General features: G+C 41.9%; 1 protein-coding gene across 5 annotated transcripts in view; it reads right to left on the bottom strand.

Annotated features, from left to right (window-relative positions):
• Positions 1–272: 272 nt before the first annotated feature.
• Positions 273–22,674, bottom strand: part of RHOT1 (ras homolog family member T1) — a 43,846-nt gene continuing 21,444 nt past the window's right edge. For 2 of the 5 annotated variants that reach the window (XM_029079797.1, XM_029079798.1), the window contains exons 10-21: positions 22,049–22,157; positions 20,659–20,779; positions 19,904–19,988; positions 19,307–19,452; positions 17,500–17,600; positions 16,480–16,610; positions 15,650–15,733; positions 14,103–14,222; positions 12,959–13,161; positions 9,930–10,052; positions 2,973–3,116; positions 273–1,523 (exon numbers count right to left, since the gene is read on the bottom strand). In XM_029079797.1, coding sequence (XP_028935630.1) covers positions 1,406–1,523; positions 2,973–3,116; positions 9,930–10,052; positions 12,959–13,161; positions 14,103–14,222; positions 15,650–15,733; positions 16,480–16,610; positions 17,500–17,600; positions 19,307–19,452; positions 19,904–19,988; positions 20,659–20,779; positions 22,049–22,157 — 1,485 coding nt within the window. In that variant the 3' untranslated portion in view covers positions 273–1,405. The remainder of the gene's footprint in view (positions 1,524–2,972; positions 3,117–9,929; positions 10,053–12,958; positions 13,162–14,102; positions 14,223–15,649; positions 15,734–16,479; positions 16,611–17,499; positions 17,601–19,306; positions 19,453–19,903; positions 19,989–20,658; positions 20,780–22,048; positions 22,158–22,674) is intronic. The other 3 variants (XM_029079801.1, XM_029079799.1, XM_029079802.2) reach the window with 3 other exon arrangements.

Genomic DNA, 22,674 nt, shown 5'->3' with positions numbered 1-22,674 from the left:
TGGGGCAGAGACTTGTCTAAGGTCACACAGCGGGCCAGCAGGCAGAGCTGGGACTAGAATCCGATCTCCGGAGTTCCAAACCCAGGGTTTTTCCTCCGAGGCCTTTGTTTAGAAATATATCGCCCTCATTGGTACCTGGAGCTCCCTGGGAAAATCACTTTTTCAGGCTTTTGAAAAAAAGACTCGTTTTTGAGGAATGCCACCCTCTGTAAATGGAGGAAGCACTGTACAGGAAAACCCAAAGTACTTTCTAAAAGAAACCAACCCACACCTTGAGGGACCAAGCACAGTAAACAGTCGTTCTTTATTGAAATACCTGAAAACACTGATGATGAAAAAAAATAGGTTTATCGTGAACGTTTGTACTCATATTTAATCATTTAAAAAAAGGTGCTGTCTACAGGTAGTCTTAACCAGATATAGAACACTTCATGAAACATGCAGCTACTGAAATGTACTACAGCAGAGTAAGAACTGTGCACTACCACCACCTTTCTCAGTCAGCTGTGACAAGAATGATTTACAATGTGGAAGGAAATTAAATGGCCACTTTTTCTTTCTTTTTGGGGAACCATAAACATTTACAATAAACAACCTTGTTATCTCCCTGCCTCCCACCATCCCCCCTCCGCCTCCCATTGGACTTTGAAGGGCCATAAAACACAACCCACTGAAAAATGAAACAACAAAATCACACACGCACACACATACACACAGATTGATTCTTCCGCCCTTTTCAGTTTGTCCTCTGAGAGGAGTTTGGTACCCACCTAAGCATTTCACTCGTCTTCTAACGTCCCATACCTCCCTGGTTGGCCCTCCACAGCGAATCTGCCCTTGGTATGAAATATAATGTTCATCAGTACGTGAGACCCCCTACTCTCCAGCTTTAAAAAGGGAGAGAAAGATGGCATATTCTGTCTGAGGACCGTAAAGTCCCAAAGGAATAATCTCAAATCAACATGAAATAAATAAGTATCCACGATTTGATACGTTCTTCGAGCTGAACTTAAAACTGTGAATGAGATCCAATTGCATACTAATCTGTCACTACTTCTGTTGAAACATGGGCAAGCTGCATTTCCGTAACTCGAGTTTTCATGGAGTTGCACATGACGGTCTGAATATGTACATTATTTACAGATTATTCCCTTTTGGCCTCGAAAGTCAAGCCCTCTTAGTTTGGCCGATAAGGACTTCTCTTTCCTCAAATTCTCTAATACTGCATTAAAGCTATTTATTTAAAATAATCTAATGCAGAAATTACAAATATTAATAAAGTAACTCTGCATATATAAATATCAAGATTCCTGGCAGAATTTAAAGCATTCAGAAGGTACATAAAAGGTTTTTTCCTTCTTTTTTTTTTTTTTTGGTTGGACCAGTGTTGTAATTTCTGTTGAGATCACCGCTGTTTCAACAAAGCTTTGTACATGGCAAACCCCAAAACCGCAAAAACTGTAGCACCAAAACTTGCTCGAAGCCAAAATGTAGAGCTCTTGAGGTCAGCTTGTGTCACGTGCCTGTGGGAAGAAGAAATAATTTAAAAAACAAAATGAATTGGAGGGGATGAAGACATAAGCTTTATATGCGATAAGCTTCTTTTAGAGAAGTATCAGGACACTTGTCAGACTAATTAAAAGTTCACTACTTTGGCAAACCTTCTATCGATATGGATATTTATTCTTAAGCCTAAAGGCTTAATCGACTAAGTAAGACTATGTATGAGAAAAAGACACAGATTGTCTTTTTCTTCGGTCAAGATTTTGGATTGGGCGAAATTCTAGGATTCAGATTACCACACACACTCACTGCTTTAAAATACCTGTGGGGTTATTCAGAGTAAGAATAAGACTGAGCTGATTTTATTTCTGCCAAGGTTGCCACAAATCTGCAGTCAGGTCTAGCTCACGGGAGTCTCAAGAGGCCATTAGTAAGCAGATAAATGACAAGTGACAATACTTCTCTAGGAGCGAAGGTGAAACCTAACTTTGCAAATCCTGCATCCCAAAGAAACCTATAGGAGAATTCAAACGACCGACCAAAAAAACCCACCCCTAAAACTTGCGTTTACCGGATGTTAGTGAAACAGGCAGCGACAGTGGTACCAAGGAAAAGAGATCGTGTAACAGGATGGAAGGGAAGTGGTCGAATGACACACAAAAGCCAATTATGAGTCACAAAAAAAAAAAAGAAAGAAAAGAACAGCCAAGACCCCAATCTCCCCCACAATACCAACTAGTTTGTGAGCATGCTCTGTTAAAAATTCTGCTAATCGTATTCAAAAGAGTCTCAAGTATGACAGCTTACTGCAAAGAAGCATAAATGTTCAAGTAAAGGTTATGACAGCGATTTTACTGAAGAGGCCCCAAAGCCCAAGTTAAACAAATGCAAACTGAGGTGATGGAAGAATCCTACGGACAAAAAGGCTTGCAAGTATTCTCTGGAATGTTATTTCTATACCTATCTTAAAGTAACAAATATAGGGACAAGTTAGAGGTCATCACAAAAGAGGGACTCTGAGAAGCCAGCATGGGCAAAACGGTTAGCAGCCAAGTTGCGAGGGGCCACATATTAATTTGCTCCTTTATGGTAGCAGACTGTGCAATCACGCTGCGCGTCACACCACACCATCTGAAATGTTACTGAGAAAACCACTGAAGTAATTTTGCATTCTGCAGTACTGTAGGAATCAACGTGCCCCATGCTTATCACTAATACACAGCAACTAGACACTAAGCAATCTAGGGATTGTCCCCAAATTGCTACTTTTACGATCATCCCTAATGGGCTTTTACAGAGTGAAATGACAACACAAGTCCATTCCTTCTTGCAAGTGTTAGTTCCTCCACAGGCAGTTTCTTTGAAAGGGAAGGGAAAAAAAAAATCAGTCCAAGGACCGGGAAGTTGTTTGAGTTTTTCCAATTGGACGACATCTGGCATGTCTGGCCCAGGAGTGAGGAAAGTGTTACCTGGCTTCAGAAAAATGTGGACCATGAGATGACTCCATGAAGATGGAATCTTCCACGGAGCTGACGGCGTGCACCTGGTGAATAATACTGCCTTCGTCGTCTGCCAACAGCATGGCACCCCACTCGGCTACCCGGGCTCTTAACCTTTTGTACACACGCACAGTTTGCAGTTCACTGCATGGCTCAAAACAGCAGGGAGCTCACCCACCCAAACGCACACCCCACACCAGATCTGGGGCCAGAATCTTGGGATCGATTTCTTTCTATCTTTAAGATTAATTGGTTTAAGAGCAGAAATGTAATGATAAAAAAAAAATAATCTTTTAACACTGCAGATAAGGAAATTACCATTTGAAAGACTGGAGCCTCCATCTTCCTACTCATTCCTGCTGAAGTTGATCTTGGTTTGGATTTTTCTGGGATATTTTAGTAACTCCTGCAATCCTCCTCCTCAAAAAGTATCTACTATTACTACGAGTTGGACACTCGATGTGTAGTCATTTGAGGGGAGACTGACAGCCAGAGAGACAATTTAGGTCCTGGCACAAGATCTCCATCTTGAACTTCCCTTCTGGAAGACTAATGTGTCAGGAAAAAAAAAAAATTGAGAGATTAACGCAAAACCCACAACCCTGGGGGGTAGGGACCAGGACTTCTATTTTCATATCATGCCCCTCGGTTCCTAGAACCGTGTGCTGCACCCGAGTACTCAATATACACGGATGACGATGAATTCGTGACTACAGGGGGGTGCGATGCCAAACAGCGTGAGTTTCAAAACGGTATCGGGTTGAGCCTCAAAGCCAACAGTACCCATTTAGCTCCCAAGCGGGGACTGAAATAAGAGAAAAGGGAATTAAAAGAGCGAAAGAGCAGCCATTTCCCAACCTTGCCTCCAGGGCAGCACCTAACCGTACCTCAGTCCCCACCTGACGCTTGACTTTTATTTGCAACTGCTTCAAAATTCAATCCTCCACCACACACACAAATTTGGAACTGTCATTTTTCACTCAGATTAGTTGGTGTGGTTATAAGGATTTTACTGCTCATAGAAACCTAAATTAACTGAAGGATCATCATAGGTTTAGTCTAGCCAGCCAAACAGTCCATCCTGTCCAGGAATCTGTCCGCAACAGGACACCTTGAGCAATCAAATGCTGGTTTCCCTCCTTGATAACCTTCTTGCCATTTCAAGATTACCATTTTTCATCCCTAAAGCATAACCCACTTATGGACCTTGTTCTGCAGCGCAGGCTCCAAATGACAAAACCTCACAGACAAAAAATTTAGCCTTATTTAAAAGGGAGCTGCTGATTTTGAAACTCTGAGCAAACCACTCCATGAAATATTTCTACAGCTCCACCAATCAACTGACTACATAAGGCACTTCGTGGTGTGCAAAGAGACCTGGGAATAGATCGGTGCCTTCTCAGAATGCATTTGTAATCTGCACTAAGTAGGCAGATAAGAGATTTAGGATTACAAAAGATAATGTATTCGAAATCTCCCAGTGCACTCACTGCTCCTTTGCTACTACACATTACTGGAACAGCTTATTAGCCAAGTACTAAAGGCTGATTCATGTGCATTCCTTCAAGACTCTAATATAAGTGGTTGCCAAGGTTTCATAGTCTTATATTTAGTTTTCAGAGGAAACCAAAATCATCCTTCCACAATTCTAGAGCAGAAGGGCTTCAGAGTGGCTCAAAGCAAATATTCTTTTATAAGAAATTATTATACATCATTCACCTGAACGAACACACGAGGAATCTCATAGCTATCCTGCTATATAATATAATAATACATAATTATAATATATAATATCTAGTTGGGCGGTTCTGTTAATGCAACATCTCTGATTAGAATAAAATAAAAGCCGATAAAATACTGGAATTGCACAGTTCCATCCCTCAAATAACTAGTCGGTTTCTGGATGTGTAATTAAAAGCCTGAAGCGACACTCCCCCATGTATTTCACAGTGATAGGCACTAAGAAGTCACTCATATTTTGCTACTGAAGATGTTGTCATGCTCTCTTAAAAATGAACTGGAATATTTTGGGGTAGGATGGCCCAATGTCATTTGACAAAATGGTATAATTAATCCCTGGTAGTTGAAAGGGAGAGTTACCAAATTCAGGACATGTAGGGTTGAAAGCTTGCTTCTCTTTATAGACTAAGGCCAAGTTTTGAGTTCACAGATACCCCGGGAGCACAGTGGGCCAAAGTCCCTGAGGCAGACAGATTGCCAGACAGTAACCACAGACAGGCTTGCTGGAGCCTAGCCCCACTTGTCCACAGAGGCCGCTCTCATTGGACTGCTGGTGATATCACATTTGTCCATGTGCTCAGGACTCCCTCAGTCTTGCAGGATGGGATCGGAAGCCCTAGACAGGCGGACCAGCCCCACACATAGATCCAGTCTGTAAATGCCCACAGAAAAAGTCCTTCCAAGGCTTTAGGGGTGAGCTCAGATACCCCAGTTTAAAGGTTTTAACCATTTTGGTGCATTCATATTGGGCTATCAAAACTCCCCAAAAGCTTGAGGATTGACTTTAACCTTTGCTTGGCCCTTGTGTAATCCAGCAAGATGTGGACCGTGTTGCTGGAAATTTTTCAAAAACCAATTTGCAGGGATCCCCAGCATGTTCTTGTCTAAAACCCTCAAAAGGCAGAAGCCACACTGTCCATTCCTGCCTACTCTTCCTCCTCCTCATGTAGGATTTCATCTGCTCAGAATATAACTTGGAGCTCTCAGCTTCTGGCAGGCAAGCTCTGAGGACAGAAACCCAAAGCAGACCCAAAGCACTTTCTACACAAAGGCTCCAAACTTCACTCCTACCAGTACTGGGTTTCACTGCTATAAGAGAAAGAGGCAAAACAAAAAGGATATGCTAAAATTTTAGTACTACCACACCAAGAAATCAGAAGCTTGTCACAGTAGCAGAAACCATGACCCATTTTTTCTGCCTGAAGGACTCCCTGGTCAGTGGCGACTCCTACATAAATACAATTATTACAGATGAGGATAAGCAAGGCTTAATGCTAGAGGATTACATGACACACTCTCTCTCTCTGTCCCTCACCCATCCCCATTTCCAGTCTCTCTCTGCCCTCAGGGAAGCTCTCCGCTGGTTGAATACTCTTGGAGCACTGCCTAAAAACTCGGGCATTCAGTTTCTAGGATGTTCACCCAGCGCAGATGGTCCTTGGCTCTTCTCCTAAAGGTGCCACCACGGGAGTTAATGACTCTCCCTCTGCTGGCCCTTCTCCACCATATCAGGGTCCTGATGGGAGATCCTTCTATGATCCAGCAGCATCTTGGGGAGATGACCGCGCCACCGGCTTCCCGAGAACCAATAGTTACTTCTCAGACACTCTTCTTGGGGGACCTTGATCTTACCATCCTCTAAGCGGTAAAAGGGACTGCGCTAGATGTGGTGTGCTGCTTTTGCCATCTCCATTTACCTCTCCTTATCCTCCCTGACAAAGGGACAGAGACCCCTCCTCACACTCAACACCTCTCCCCTCTGCCCCAACCAACCCTTCGGTCAAGTCACTTCTAAAGTTACAATATGCAGACCAGATTACAATCTGATATGATCCTTAATCCATCAGTAAAGTTTCCTTTCCTTGCCCTGTATTTTTACAATATCCTGTATAAATGTACAACCTGAAAATATCTGATTTCAAAAAATTCTGCCTTTGGAAAAAAACATTTTAAATATATTTTTTTAGCAGTGAAAAAAATTGACTTCAATCATTCTGGAGGTCAAATTACCACAGTGCCACCCGAAATTGGGGGATCGTGATGTTCTACAGTCTGAAATCTCATTCATGAAGATGAAGTGTCCATTAGGGGGTCGGTCATTTAATTTATCACAACCTAGCTGTTAACTGAGTATGCCTAAAGAATCACATACTCCAGGAAAGAGCAGAGCTGAGGGCCAAGGTACTGAAAGGATCTAACTTCACCAGAAATCCAACTTGAGAAGCAGCGTGGCTCAGTGGAAAGAGCACGGGCTTTGGAGTTAGGGCTCATGAGTTTGAATCCCAGCTCTGCCACTTGTCGGCTGTGTGACTGTGGGCAAGTCACTTAACTTCTCTGTGCCTCAGTTCCCTCATCTGTGAAATGGGGATTAAGACTGTGAGCTGATTCCCCTATGTCTATCCCAGCGCTTAGAACAGTGCTCGGCACATAGTAAGCGCTTAACAAATACCAACATTATTATTATTATTATTAGTTGCTCTCCCATCATCACTAAACTATTTGAAACAATTTAGAAAAACATATTAGAGGAGATCCACATCTTATCACGTCCATAAAACACAGGAACCACATGAAGAGTGCAAAAACTAAAACGTCAGCAGCTACGTACAAAAAATATGCTTCACGAGTTCTTGTGTATATTCATCTAAGCTGAAAATGACATAAGTAACCAAGCTTTTGCAGGGCAACAATTTCCCTCACATGGGCTTCTGTTCAGTATTATCGAGAATCAGGATTTCGTACTGAAGTTTGGGATGTATTCCTGGACAAAATCGTACTTCCTCCCATCCACGATAAGGAGTAATTTAATAGATAATTACGTAAGATGAGTTTTCCACCAATTCTCCATTACAAATGAAGGGGCGGCGCCTGAGCCTGGTCTGCAAACCGACCAGCCGAAAGGTTGACCAAATTCAGCGAGGGCGGGAGTGGCCCCCAATCTTGGCACCAGTAGTGATCCCTGTGCAGGTGCGAACAGACAGACACAGTACTTTGCACACCTAAATCTGTGCGTGCTGTTGGGAACCGGAAGTCTCAGCAGTATAGGGCCCATCTCAGGCAGGGAAGGCATGGCACATGCAGGACTTCTCCACTCAGCCAGTCACCTAAATCATGTGCCCCCTGGCCAATAGGAAATTGGTGGGGGTTGGAGATGGAGCAAGATGGAAGGTCAGTGAGAGAGGAGCAGAAGATGGAGGGAGAGAAAGCAGAAACAAGTTGGAGAAAGAGAAGGGGGGCAGAGGGAAGGAAGGCCAGCAATAGGGAGAGAACAGAGAGGGGAAGGGTGAAAAGGGGAGAGGGTCTCAATGGGGAATAACTTCTACCCCCACTCCTCTCCACCCTACCAAACCCCAAAAACTCCAGTCCGCGCCTCAACCTTGCTGACTACCTGGGTCAATGTTCTGCAGTTCACCAGACCCTGGGGGGGTTTGGGTGTTGGACCTCCCGAATACACGGTAGAATATTGAAACTACTGGAAAACTTTTTATTCTTACTTCAGTAGGCCCAACTGGAATGGATCCAAAAGGGAAAATCTGAACATATTGGAATGGATCCAAATGGGAAAATCTCCACATCTAAAAGGATTGTTCTGGTCTGTTCTGCAATACAGAGTTAGGAGAGATGACAAAAATGAAACTGAGATAAAACACAGAGAGTAGGATGCTGAACCAAATACACTAATGAAACTCAAATTTAAAAGAAGAGCTGTTAAATAAGAGTACTCTTCTTGCTTAAAATTTCTTCTCTTGGTAATGAGATCACAAAATGCATTGGTGAATGCTGTTAAGAGAAAAATCTTAACAGAATGACCGTCGGGAGGCATCGACAGCTCCAGACCCTAGTTGAAAGGGGGAGTTGCTTGACCCTTGTTTCAGCCTTCTTGGGCTCCAGAGAAGCAAGTCTCGCTCTCTTTCGGGAACCTTCCTTTCCACAAGTGAGGGCGGATGAGGGGGAATCCAGGAGCAGAGGCGAGTTTGAAAAGCAAAGTACCTGTGAGAGTTGGATCTATTAAAAAAGTGGTTTAGCATATCCAATCAGATCTTAAGGAAACATGATCTGCAGGTTAGAAGAGAACTAGGTGAACTCCTTAATTCTCATACTTTCTCACATACAAATTAGAGCTTTCAACTTTCCTTCTGCTCTCCCAGCTGACTTAAGGTGAATATCGACCTACCTACCGCCAACTCCCAACTGATCTGATAGCCATGATTGCCACCATACGAAGACACACACAAAGGGCACAAGTGTGATATAAAAGAGAATGCATGTTAAATGGCATTCCTAGAAGCAGAACACGAAGGGCACAGAAACCTGCACTTACAAGACAACCCTGAAACAGGGGACAGCAGAGCTAGATAATTGTTTAGTTTGACTTTCCAGTCCTTTGCTGGGTCAACATACGCAAGAGGGTATTGCTTTGTGGGTCAAAAGAGACAACCTCAGTACACCAAACATTTGTGTAGAAAACTTCAAGGCTGGAGTGTTGTATAACCGCAAGCCAGTTTCTCTAAATTAGAGTGGACCACTAATACCGGTGATTCGCTTTGTTTCTGGAAACTGCATTACTTAAGATTCATTGTTTGAGATATTCTAAAAATGTAAGAACATAAGCAATTTGTTTCAAGAATGGAGAACTGTAAGAGCAGCACATTTCTTCATGGGATTTCCACTAATTTGATACACCATATGCACCCTGAATCAAATTAAACCATCTTTTTAAACCATTATCATCTGCTTGACATAAATAGCGATAAAATACTTAAACCAATATTCTTGCACCAGATATTTTCCTCCTTCCAACAGTATTTCTCAAGAAGTTGTATGCCACTCAGCCAAAGTTACATTAGTTTCGCTACGTATTTCGTGCTGTTTCATCTTTAGGTATTGAGACACGTACCCTTAGAATATTCTGGCATTCTAAAAAGACCCATACTAGTTACTCACTTTTTTCCAGGGTCCCAAATAATCTATTCATCTTTTAAACCGTTCCTTGAGACCGTATCAAAAACTACGTTAAACAGCAAGCCACAGTGAGAATTTTAGTGGAAATTAGTCGAAGATCTTGAAGATGAGTTATCAGTCTGCCTGGTGGATACATCGTGGAAAAACTGCATAATAGAAAATGATCCACTTTTTTCCTTTGAAATGTAAAAGAATGCCTGGTACCCAGTAAATAAAGTTAAGGACCTGTTAAGAACTGCAGTGAAGAGTTTGTTCTTTACAGATTGCAGCAAGTCTGAGTTGAGGAAGTTCTGACAGATGCAAAATGTACACCTGTTGCAGGTGCACATACAGCGTAACCGGGCATGGCTGCGAAAACACACAGAAGGACAGGAGTTGAGTTCTTACTCACAAATTGGGCACATGTTAGGACTGTGCCACCAAAAAAAATAAAAAAAGAGAGAGAAATTTAGGAATACGTTACACTTTTAAAAAGGAAGAGGGAAATCTGGGGCAGACTAAAGCTGTGCAGAATTCCAAGCTTAAGCTGAACATTGTAACCGTAATAATGGTTGGCGATTTTTTCGGCGCTTTGCAAGTTAAGCGGATCAAACCAAAAGTTGAATTGATTTACATTTAAGTTTTTTGGGGGGGGAGGAGACAATGTTACAAAATCTTTAGTGGAATAGGTCTGCACAGCAGTAGATGGCACCTCATCGACCATTATTAGAAAAACCAAATAAGCCACATCACTCACTCAAACAGAACAAAAAGTTTGACTTTTTAAGGGATAAATATTCCTTCCTCCTCTTCCCCCCAATAAAAGCCTCCCCCCAACCCTCTCTCCCAACACACACATGCTGGAAAAACAGAAAGGAGCATAGAGGCTACAAATAAGAAACCGAAGAGGAATATTTTCAACTCCCAAGAGAACAGAGAGATTTGTACATCATCTTTAGTCTGCCCAAAGGACACCAAAATGCTTCGGAGAACTTTCCCTGGAACCAAACCCGAGGATCACCTCACCCACCCTTGCAATGCAGCAGCCGAGAGTGACGGTGTGTGCATTTGGCTGAGGAAGGGAAGAACAAAACTGAATCCAACTGAAATCTTAAGTGAAATTTGAGGCGGCAGATTGAGGGGAGGTGAAATTTAGTGAAGTTACACGAGATGATCTGCCTCACCTGAAGCCTAACAAACCCAGTCATGGGATCTTAAAACACCATCAGTGGTCAGAACCAATCAGATGGGCGGTGCCAAGCACCCAACCTGACGGAGTCGATGGGTCCGATGGGATCCAATCCCCTGGTGGCATGGTTGTGGAAGATCAGTAATATTCCAATAAGCCCTAATTCCCAACAGGCAGAAAAATAAAATAAAGAATGAAAGCTTTGACAGAATCGAAGCCGTTCTTTTCTGTCCAACTTGATTCATGAGAAGATGAAGACATTATCGCTACTGAAAGTGAAGCCATTGCCAGCTGTCATACTGGAATCCACCTCTCAGTGTAAGAATTTGAATCTAATTCTTCACCAGACACAAAGTTCCACCTGCCCCAAAGGAGGGATGCACGGTATGCTTAGCAACAGGGAGATGCTTTATGAGAAGGCATTTGAGATTCAACCTAACGAACAATTCTAAATGTGTGTACATTTATTATATACGTGGCACTGTAAAGTGCATTCACTTAACTCAGCTCTACATATAAGCACACCAAAAGGAATTTTAAATAGGTTCATTTAAAAGATAAATATATCATACACAGAGCTTCAAGGCGCAATGCATAATTAAGCGAGAAACTTTATCAAGCAGTGTATTTCTAGGTGATGACTGCCTATCAGTCAAATCAAACCTATTTACTGAGTGCTCACCATGTGCAGAGCACTGTGCTAAGCGCTTGGGAAAGCAGAGTATACCAGAATTGGTAGACATGTTCCCTGCCCACAAAGAGCTTGCAGCCTAGAGGGGAAGACAGACATTGAGATAAATATTAAATTTTTACAATAGGTTAAAATAAATATTTAAAAGTACTATAAGAAAGGAAACAGATCCTCAAAGAAATAATAACAAAATTCCAGAAAGCTAAAAAGTCAAAAGAGGTATGTTTTTACTAAAATCCATTCTTTTTTCTCATGCTTCAATTTATCCATTTCATCCATGTTTTGGCAGGGATGTCTTTGTTAATGAACACACATGTAAGGATGCTTCATAAATACAGCACTAAAAAAGTGCAATGTACTACTGCTAGAATGGAGCCACCGAGGATCAAAAGATTTCCTTTCCCACTCTATAGCAAACTGAGTAGCAGTGAGATTTTTTTAATGCATCTTTTTATGCATTTTCAAAGCATTTTACTTTTTTCCCATTGATTCAAGTGAATATTCCTTGACATTTCACTTCCAAAAGGAAAGTAAATTCGCAAATGATTTTCAGTACTAAAATTTCATCATACTGAACCTGAGGTGTTTATAAGGAATGAAAAACACACTTAAGCGGAAATGATGGATGAAATAGGTTGCGAATAGGGCGGTAATTTTGAGCACCAGAGAAACACACTGCCTGAGATATCTTAATTCTGTTACAAGTGAAGTTTATACATAAGGAACCAAGAAAATACTATTAAGACTCATGCGCTATATGGACATTTTGGAAATGTCACTGGGATGACAGTGGTGCATATATAATAAATGTACATGACACACATTGTTTATGGCTTAACATTTAACGTAGGACAGTGACCCAGTTGAAACTACCTTGACAGTCATTTCTAAAGCATGTGGAATTTGGCTTCCGCTTGGACCATCTCCCACAGACAATCCTCCATGAGCAATGGGTAGCTTTCTCCCCTATCGGAAGGAAGTATTCCCGACGGTTTGCAGACTGGACAAAAATGAAATCACTTTTGACCTTTTGCCTAGCTTTGGAAATCCAGGACAAGGAGCGCAAGTGGAAACGCCCCATTTACTGCCCTGTGCTTTTTTCAAGGAGGCCATTTCTTAATGGGCGATCCTTGGCAGGTTTAATAATTATGTCTTGCCAAAAGTGACTTCTCAGAGAAGTGTTTTCAGGACTGCTGTTTTAGGTGACCCGACTCTGCCACCAAAAGTCACTAGGCTTCCTTCCGTTCCAGTTCATACCTTCTCATTTAAAAAGTCTCTTTCTGTTGCTGAACAACTGGACTGTAGCAGAGCGTTCCATACTCATGGCTAGTAATGGCATGCAGTGTCATCATGACCCAAATGCAGCATGGAAATGAAGACCGGGCAAGTACTTACGGGTACATGGCCATTGTTGTCAATTTAACAAAGATATCCTTACTCGGTGCATCAGCAGTATTGCAAGTGAAGGCTTGGGGTGGAGGCATTTTGTGTTTTCTGCAGAAATCGGAGGGTGAGATACTGTACTCTTGCTTGACTTCATGAAGGTCTGACTTTGCAGCTACGATTAAGCAGGGTATCCTGCTGTCCATGAAATGTTGCTAAAGAAACAGAAAAAGGGACACAAAGTCAAGGTCTATTACGGGTCATTCAAAAACATTTAAAACCTTCTACATTTCTGGTGCCTCGCCTATCAAAACAAAATACAGTAAACTTTGAGAAATGGTCAATCTTCTAGTAAACAATTGTACTTTCTGAAAATATTCCTCTCTTCCAGGGATCAGAGATCATCCATATTGACTCTCCACCCCCATTCAATCGTACTTATTGAGCGTTTACTGTGTGCAAAACACTGTACTAAGTGCTTGGGAGAGTATGATATAACCATAAACAGACATATTCCCTGTCCACAAGGAGCTAACAGTCTAAAGAGGGAGACAGACATTAATAGACATACATTAGTACATGAATAAATTACAGATATATATATGTATATATGTGTGTGTGTGTGCTATAGGGCTCGGAGGGGGCGATGAATGAAGGGAGCAAGTCAGGATGACATAGAAGGGAGTGGGAAAAGACGACAGGAGGGCTTAGTCAGGGAAGGCTTCTTGGAGGAGATGTGCTTTCAATAAAACTCTGAAGGAGGGAGAGCAATTATCTGACTGATAAGAGGAGGGAGGGCATGCCAGGCCAAAGGCAGGATGAGGGCAAGAGGTCGGCGGAGAGGTAGACAAGATCGAGTTACAGTGAGAAGGTTAGCATTAGAGGAATGAAATAGGAGGGCTGGGACGCAGTAGGAGAGCAGCGAGGTGAGGTAGGAGGGGGCAGGATGACTTAGTGCTTTAAAGCCAAAGGTGAGGAGTTTTTGTTTGATCCAGAGGTGGATGGGCAACCACTGGAGTTTCTAGAGGAGTGGGGAAAAAGTGGGCTGAACATTTGTGTATGAAAATTATCCGGACAGCAGATTCCCCCATCAACACAATTTTGATTAATCCCCTATCATTACTAACATGAGGACGAGAATACACGAAGTGCACACCTTAAAAATCCGGGCGCAGTATTCAAAAGACTTGGGATTACTGACGTCATATACGAGGCACACAGCGTCACACATGATCTCGGCATCGGTTAAAAATTCAGATTCAGAGATATCATGCAACTTTTCAAAGAAAGAGATGATGAAAAATGTCAATTTTCAAAAATACGATTATAAAACATAAGTCTACTGAAGGCCAAGGTGATTGGTAACCTACCCCAAAGCCTTCATTCACGTTTAATTTGACAATTCTTCCTGATGTTTAAATGTCCCGAGTAGGTGTACAGATTCAAACTCATGAATTCAGAGAGGAAGTAACAGCTTAAGTGTGGGAATTTTTCCCAACTTGCTCTTCATACTTGGTTTTGAAAGCCCAAACTACACCTTTCCATTTGTCTAGAGAGTCTACTCAATCAACGGGAACCCCATAGGTGAACTTGGCCAAATGCCATGAGCCCTGATTAAGAACACAAGTTTGGGTGGCGGGGGGAGGGGGTGAAAGGGCAGATGCATGCAATTGACCTCCACAGGAATCCAGCCTCACCCCTCAGAGGGCATCTAGAAGCTGAGACCCTTGCAGGTGGAGTCTGGGAACTGTGGGGAAGGGAGGGGAGGGGAAAAGCAGCGTGGCTTAGTGGAAAGAGCCTGGGCTTTGGAGTCAGGGCTCATGAGTTTGAATCCCAGCTCTGCCACTTGTTGGCTGTGTGACTGTGGGCAAGTCACTTAACTTCTCTGTGCCTCAGTTCCCTCATCTGTAAAATGGGGATTAAGACTGTGAGCCCCACGTGGGACAACCTAATTCCCCTATGTCTACCCCAGCGCTTAGAACAGTGCTCGGCACATAGTAAGCGCAAAACAAATACCAACATTAAAAGCAGGGAGGAAGGGCACCCAATGTCTCAATGTGGCCTAGCGGACAGAGCAAGGGCCTAGCGGTCAGAAGGACATGGGTTCTAATCCCAGCCCTCCCACTTGTCTGCCGAGTGACCTTGGGCAAGCCACTTAACTTTTCGGCACCTCAGTTCCTCCTCCGTAAAATGGGGATTCAGACCATAAGCTCTACGTGGGATATGGACTGTCTCCAACCTGATGCTCTTGTAATCTATGTGATCTATGTAATGCTTTACATAGGTTAATGGTGGTGTTCTGGATTGGGGAGTTTTAGCTTGGTCTGACTGTTAGACTGTCCTTCCCCATTTCAATTGAGGGACCTTGTGTTACTCATTAGCTTGTGTCTGACCTTGCGCTCAGTACATAGTAAGCATTTAATACACATTAGCAGTAGTAGTGACCACTCCACTTGCTTTCTGTTGTCCTTCTCCAGTCAATTTCTTGACAAGGCCCGAAGAGCTTGCACACAGCATTTCATCTGTATCTTTAGCATTTTAATTAACTCTACCAAGAACACCAATTGCAAGTTATCAAGGGCTTCTCATTTTAAGGCCATTTTCTTACACTCGATTAATTTACATTCAAGTGTTTAACTACACTAGCAAATCTGTAGAAACAAAGGCAAAAAATTTTAGAACAAACACATCGTTGTGCCTTACCAACAAGTATTTCTCTTGTCCATACACATAAACGGTATTAATTGCATAATAAGATTTGTGGTCCTCACGAATGTGCCTCTGTCTCTGAAAAATGCACAACATTTCCAGTGAAAAAAAAAATCAATACTAAAATTTCCTCCAGTTAAACTGCGTTTATACATAAAAAGACTTCTTTGCTACCATGCTACCAAAGAAGAAGAAAATGCTTTCAGTCAGGTCGCACAGGGCAAGACACGCTTCTGTTTTGCATAAACTGCAAGTAGTGGTTGAAAATGCCACCAAATATCTGACAGAATATCAATCAATAAATACCATTTACTGAGCACAGGGCTCTGTACTAAGCACTTGGGAGAAGGAAACAGAATTAGTAGACATGATCTGTGCTCAAAAGGATCTCAACAGACAAGCAGGGGGGGATTCTGGAGTCATCTTCTGGCTGTTTCCAGAATACTGAAAAGGCACAGAAACTGGCGGAGTCATAATTTCACCTTTCACTGCAAATGAGTCAGGCAAGAGCATAAACCTCATCAGGAAACAGAACATGGAATCAGAAGTCATGCAAGCTCCAATGACATATGTGACAAATGACAATATGCTACTCCAGTAAAGAAGTACCAAAAACTAAATCAGGTCAAACACTTGCAAATTGGGTTGAGATGATCAAAATCGCTCCTGAGTCACTTCGGTATGCTATTGTTACTCAATTTGTTAAAAGGATCACTGAGTTCTATACAACCACAGTCTAACATTCTGAAGAGATAAACTAGAGAGGTAACTTTCAAAAAAGACTTTGTTTTTCTGTAAATTCCAGAGGCAGAACGCATTCTCACCATGAGATTTCTTCCAAGAAGGGCCTGAAGAACTCCGCTTTTCCCACAGCTCTTCATTCCAATGACATTGCACCTGAACACATTTCTTTGGGTCTGCTTCTTCTGGAGATCTATCTTCTTATCTCGCGTTACTGGAGGAAAACAAAAAAGCAGATGCTGGATAAATTCAGTCACGTTACTTCATCTCACTGGATTTAGTTGCTTCATCTTTAAGATGGGGCGATTATTCTTGTCATCCTTCTGCCTTAAAGGTTGTAGGAATTCAATCATTTGAGAACATCCAAAGAGTTGAGTGCTAGAACGATACTCTCCCTATATTAGAGATATGGAATTTTAGGGACAGATGACGACTTCTGACAGTACTGCAAGCTTGACGTATGTTGACAAATAGGCCCAAAGCTAAAAATTAGTTTATTTTATGTCATGATGTCTACCTTAAAACAAAGAAACATAGGGGTCAACTGTTTACTTTGAGTTTGGGGGACAAAAGGAAGCAGGGATTTTAGGGGGGGGAAGGGAGGGAAGCTAAGAGGAAGCAGGCTTCAATGAGCTAACACTTAAAGGAGCTATCATCCTGTCACTTAAGCCGTTTGAAAACTCTAAGGTCTTGTCAAAGACATGGAGATCCAACTCAAACAGGTGTGGGAGATACCTATTCCCTTTGCCTCCAGGGAGTTGGCACCTATGAAAAGGGAGGATAACAATTTCAGAGACTGAAAGAAAATACAATTGGAAGAGACTGGAGAGTTGAGTGTGTCTTCAGTGCAGGCTGCACAATTCTCTAATCCTCTCTAATGGAGGAGAGAGCTTTCTCTTCTTTTGGCAAAGCAGTGAAAGGAAACTGCAAATACCAAAAGACTCAAATACCAAAGAACTTCTACGAAAAAACAGTAGAGTTAAAACCTTTGTAAAATTCTGATTTTTTGGAATAGATATGAGAAAAATAAATGAGTTCGCTCTAGATCTTTTATGATTACAAATGACATACTGCAGAGATTCTCCCAAAGATCTAACAGTCACCTGTAATGGCAGAGGCTTGAGACTCCTGTTCAGTCAGTATTGAGTAGCCTAAATAGCCCAAGTACTCCAGACAGCGCTGAACATCTAAATAGGTGGTTAGCCTAAAAAGAGTAGGGGAAGAAGATGAATGGGTCTTAGGGACATATCCAGAGCAATCAATCGATCAGTGGTATTTATTGAGCCCTGTGTTGTGTTGTGATACTTGACAAAGGACAGCATTAAGGCTGATAGGAATGCCCCCCAACGCTTTTTTACACACATACGCAGACACATATCCCTCACCCCACCCCCAGCCAAAGCCTTATGAACCCTTCTTACACAAAACAGATTCACTCCACTCTGCTTTTCCACAGCCACATTCCAAAAAAGATGGCTTCTTAGGCTATACAGCAGTAAAACAGAAGTAGGGAGAACCCGACGATGAGCTATCCCTCCCTCTTTTCCCTAAAATAAAAGTCTATCCAGTGCACTGCACAGCATGAGAGTTTAACAAATACTGCTGATTGGCTGTCTCTGAGGACTTAAAAGAAAGTGGGTGGGATGGAGGGGAACCTTCAAATAGGGGGGGTGAGGTATTTTAATTGATATGTGGAGACAGATCCCTGTTCTCTACAGTACGAACAGTGCCCAGCACTTTTCACCATTTGAATACTGAAATAGGATTTTATTAACTTGTTCAATTTTAGTCTACATTGTGATCGTGTTCACACATATATAACCAAATAGGAGTTTCAGTGTGGGAAGCAGTGTGGTGCATACAAAATTTTCACATCGGTTTATTTGGAAGAGAGCCATGTTTATCCCAATACAGAATGTGTATTGGGCACCTTAACGTTGGGGTCTCCCCAGCAGTAATGTCAAAACTGCACAGTAATTTTAGAGTGTGGATGGGTCCCTTATTAAGGCAAATAAACCTTAATGGTGGCATTTCAGCCAGAACCAAGCTCAAAATGAGTCACCAAGTTCATAAATAATACACGCTCTTATTTTATATGACAAAATAGCAGTGACCTTTCTAATGCTCAATAAAATGAGGACTATCAGTTTAAATTTAAGACTTTGAGGTATTAGGATTCATCAGCTTCACCGAACATGGCTAGAAGTACCTACGAGATAAAGATGATGCTAAAAGCATGTGCCCTGCTCCCTGATAAATTATTACCAGAACAGTACATCCTGAGTTCTTACAGAGTTGATAGGGCAATATTAAAGAAAATCTGAGTACGTTTCGTAGACTCTAATTAGCAAACACCATTTTCAATCGAGATTATCAGTGTTTCCATTAGTATTTTAAACCACATTTCTGTTGCATCTTTAGAATTAGACAAACAACAACTGGTCTACAAATATGATCCCCTTGATATGAGAAGTTATATACAGGAGCACTTTAATACTGCAAAATTGACACCACTGGAAGCTGAAGCCACTGGCCAGATCTCAGTGAAGCTTCAGTCTATTAGCCTGCCAGAGACATAATAATAATTATGGTATTTGTTAAGCGCTTACTAAGTACCAGACACTGTTCTGAGCCCTGGGATGGATACAAGCAAATTGGGTGGGACATAGTCCCTGTCCCAAGTGGGGCTCACAGTCTCAATCCCCATTTTACAGGTGAGGTAACTGAGGCACAGAGAAGTGAAGGCACTTGTCCAAGGTGACACAGCCCACAGGTGGTGGAGCCGGGATCAGAACCAAGACCTTCTGATTCCCAGGCTCACGCTCTTTACACTGTGCCACGCTGCTTCTCTAACATGACTGGATGTTACCTGCAACTCCATAAAGCAAGAGGGCCGTATACTATACTCACGTCCACTGGGAAAGAAATCCCTGGTACGTTATCCAGCCCCTTTCATTTGTACAGACTGTATTGTTCACATCAGGACCCCAAGGCATGTAAGGGAAGACTCTGAATAAATCTTTGAGCTCGTCAGGGGACAAAGCACAGTCTCTATCCTAAAAATACAAATATAGAAGCGGTGTTTATATTATTGCTTAGAGAACAATTCTCAAACCCAAAATGTTCCCATTCCAAAGGGAATATGCTACCCAAGTTCAATTAACTCAGAAACAGAAATCTTATTTAAAAAATCATAAATCAAGCTGATGGCTAATGTGAAAGAAAATGCCCCTCAAGAGGGTGTTTGCAAAAGGCCCTAAAGGTATCAGAACAAATAAAAGCAAACAAGTCACTTGGTATCTCTGGAGGAGAGCTTCAAAAATATGACATGAAATACAAAAACATTAGAAGCATTTCTGACACGACAATTTATAAAACAGTTTTCATCCACAAAAGGGTGATGTACAGTAGAATCTTATCGGCATCCATGGTCAGAAATAAGCATTGGTGGTTTAAACCACTGGTCAAAAATCAGCATGGCAGTTCTTTGACTAACGGAAAGCTTACCAAATCGTGTTTGTCAAAAATGCTTTGCAGAAACAAATATGCATGATGATTCAACTCCGTAGTGCAGTCAGAAGGTATTCTTAGCCTGACAGAGAAGGGAAAAAGAACAAAATAAAAAAATCATTATCTGGCTTTCAAAATTTTAAAATCAAAAAAAAAAAAAAAAAAAATCAAGCCTGAAACTAAAAATAGGTGTTTTAGCACAATGTTCTACTGAAACACTTAATTTTGCCTTTCAGAAGAGCACATTTCCCAAAATGGGGTTTGAGGTGGCTTAAGGAGGAACAGAGTTGATAAATGTTTGGAGAGGGGAACAGGGCGGTGTTGAGTGTGGATGATAAGGAGGTCACATGACAAGGTGAAAGACCCAGGAGTTGTCAGGTATTTGGGAGCACTGGGAGAGAGAGGAGAAGAGCAAGAATTCTAGAGGCTCCCTGTTGGAAAAGAAAAACAAACACTAGTGAGAAAGAGCTGAGGTGAAACTGGGATAAAAAGTGTTGAGCCAGGTTCTGCCCCCTTCAGAGGGGGACAAAGGGATCTGGAGGCACTGAAGGCCATCTCCTCATTGCAATTACTACAACCACTGAGGAGAGCTTAAGAAGTTGCCAATAAATGATTTCAGGAAATCAGGAAAGAAAGCAACTTTAGAGTAACCATTCATTCAATTGTATTTACTGAGTGCTTACTGTGTGTAAGGCACCATACTAAGCACTAGGTGTGTGGCTGTTAAGTCAAAGCATACAAAGAATACATACGGAGGGAACAGATACTCAGGCGTGAGCTCCAGATCGTCATCATAACCAAACCGACGCAGCACTGTCCAAGTGGTTTCATGTCTCCCCCTCTGGATAAAAAGTGTGTGTAGAAAAAGAAAGCCTGGGGAAAAAAAAAAAGAGGAGGGGATGAGTGTTAACAAAGCTGCTGGTTCAGAAGTTTCCAAATATCATTAAATCGTCCATTTAACGGTCCATCTTTGAAAGATTTTGCATGACAAGAAATTTCCACAAGCAAGTCACAGAAGCTCCCAGTTCTTGCGGCCGTTTTAGACTGTGAGCCCGTTGTTGGGCAGGGATTGTCTCTGTTGCCAAATTGTACATTCCAAGCGCTTAGTACAGTGCTCTGCACACAGTAAGCACTCAGTAAATACAACTGAATGAATGAATGCAGGCTAGAGAGCTTGCAGTCTAAAACATATGGTTCCATTACGGGCCAATATATAGGAGAAATATTTGGAAAAATGAACAGTGACATTATGATGCAAGAGTTTGGATTATCAATAAATATTAGCTGAACGTCACAAGGAATTAATGGAAAACTTGAGACCTCAGCTTTTTCTGTTACCTTTCTGTCAGAGTCCCTCCCACCTTTTTGTCTGTCTCTTCTTCCAGCAGTTGTTGGTTCTCCCAGCCCTTGAGGATTTTTTACCCACTAGGCATTAAATAAAATATTTATACTCTATAACGACTTCCCATAATACAGTAATAGTCAAAAGAAAGTTTAGGGTCTTATGAGTTTTGCACCAACTAGAGAGCTCATTTAATCTTAAAATCTTTACATCACAAATCCACTCACATTCTGAACAAGGGAACTGGGGGATGAGCAGACCCACAAAATATGAGAGAAAACTCTGCTCTGGCATTCCAAAAGGATATATGTTGGACACAGATACAATGATTTAGCAAGTCACCCTACTCGTTTCAATAATGCAAATCCCTGCGTTTCACTTTTATGTTCTTCATCTCGGCTGTGACTTCATGCCGCCCTGGCAAACTAAAGGGAACGCTCTGTTCGTGGCAAATACGACTGGTATTTCAACAGCTTTCATGAGAAATCTTTCTACTTTAAGACTGTTTGCATTTTTTGCTTTTTTTTTTTTAAAGAAAAAAAAAAAAAGAAAGCTCTGAGTAAAAACATTTCCCCAAATGCGTATATTCCTCAGTTGGATCTCATTTCCCTGAGAATTGTCCTTCCTCATCCTTGATGGTTCCCCACCCCAAGCCCACCCACCACTGTACATATGCAAGCTTAGATGCTTTGAGCAAAATGCCTCTTTTTAAAGGAGAGTTTTTCAGTTCTGAGACATGTCATGAGCACCTTTACCTCCTGATAAATTTATGTGTTAAGCTCAAGAGGCAAACCACCCACCTTTCAGTGTCAATCCATTGTCGGCCACTCCATCACTTAGATTTTTTCTGACTACATTCTTGACATCTTCCAAGGCTTGAGGAGCTAATGGAGTGTTAAAACAAATTCTCTAAGGAACAACATAAAAGGGGTTAGGCATATTCAGAATCATATCAGCTAAAACCTTTTAAACATTAACCTTCAATCTTTTCCCTAAAACCAACCTTCTGTCCAGACCAACAAAGCATCTATGATGCCTGAGGAGAGCAATGCCCTAGGAACAGATAGAGAAACACAGAGAGAGAGAAAGAGAGACAGAGAAGAGAGAGAGAGATCGACAAGGAGGGAAAGAAAGAGAAGATGAAGGAGTGATGGGTCCCATTTCCAAACCTGAGGTAGAGTCCAAACAATGTGCTTGAGCCCTCAGCAGAATCAGAAAGGGAATCTTGACCCTTTCTCATCTTCAAAGCCTGAGATCACACTTCCTCCAGGAGGCCTACCTGAGTAATCTCCAATCTTCCTATCTTAACTATCACCTTGGCCCATTTATGCCATTTAAGAATTTAAGGTACTTGGGTTCATGTTTTAAACTCTTTTATCCTCACTCAAGCACTTATTTAAACACTCTGCATAAAGGAGACCCTTTA

Source organism: Ornithorhynchus anatinus, chromosome 15 (genome assembly GCF_004115215.2).
Source record: "Ornithorhynchus anatinus isolate Pmale09 chromosome 15, mOrnAna1.pri.v4, whole genome shotgun sequence".
NCBI lineage: Eukaryota > Metazoa > Chordata > Mammalia > Monotremata > Ornithorhynchidae > Ornithorhynchus > Ornithorhynchus anatinus.
This window is presented reverse-complemented; position numbering and strand designations above follow the sequence as displayed.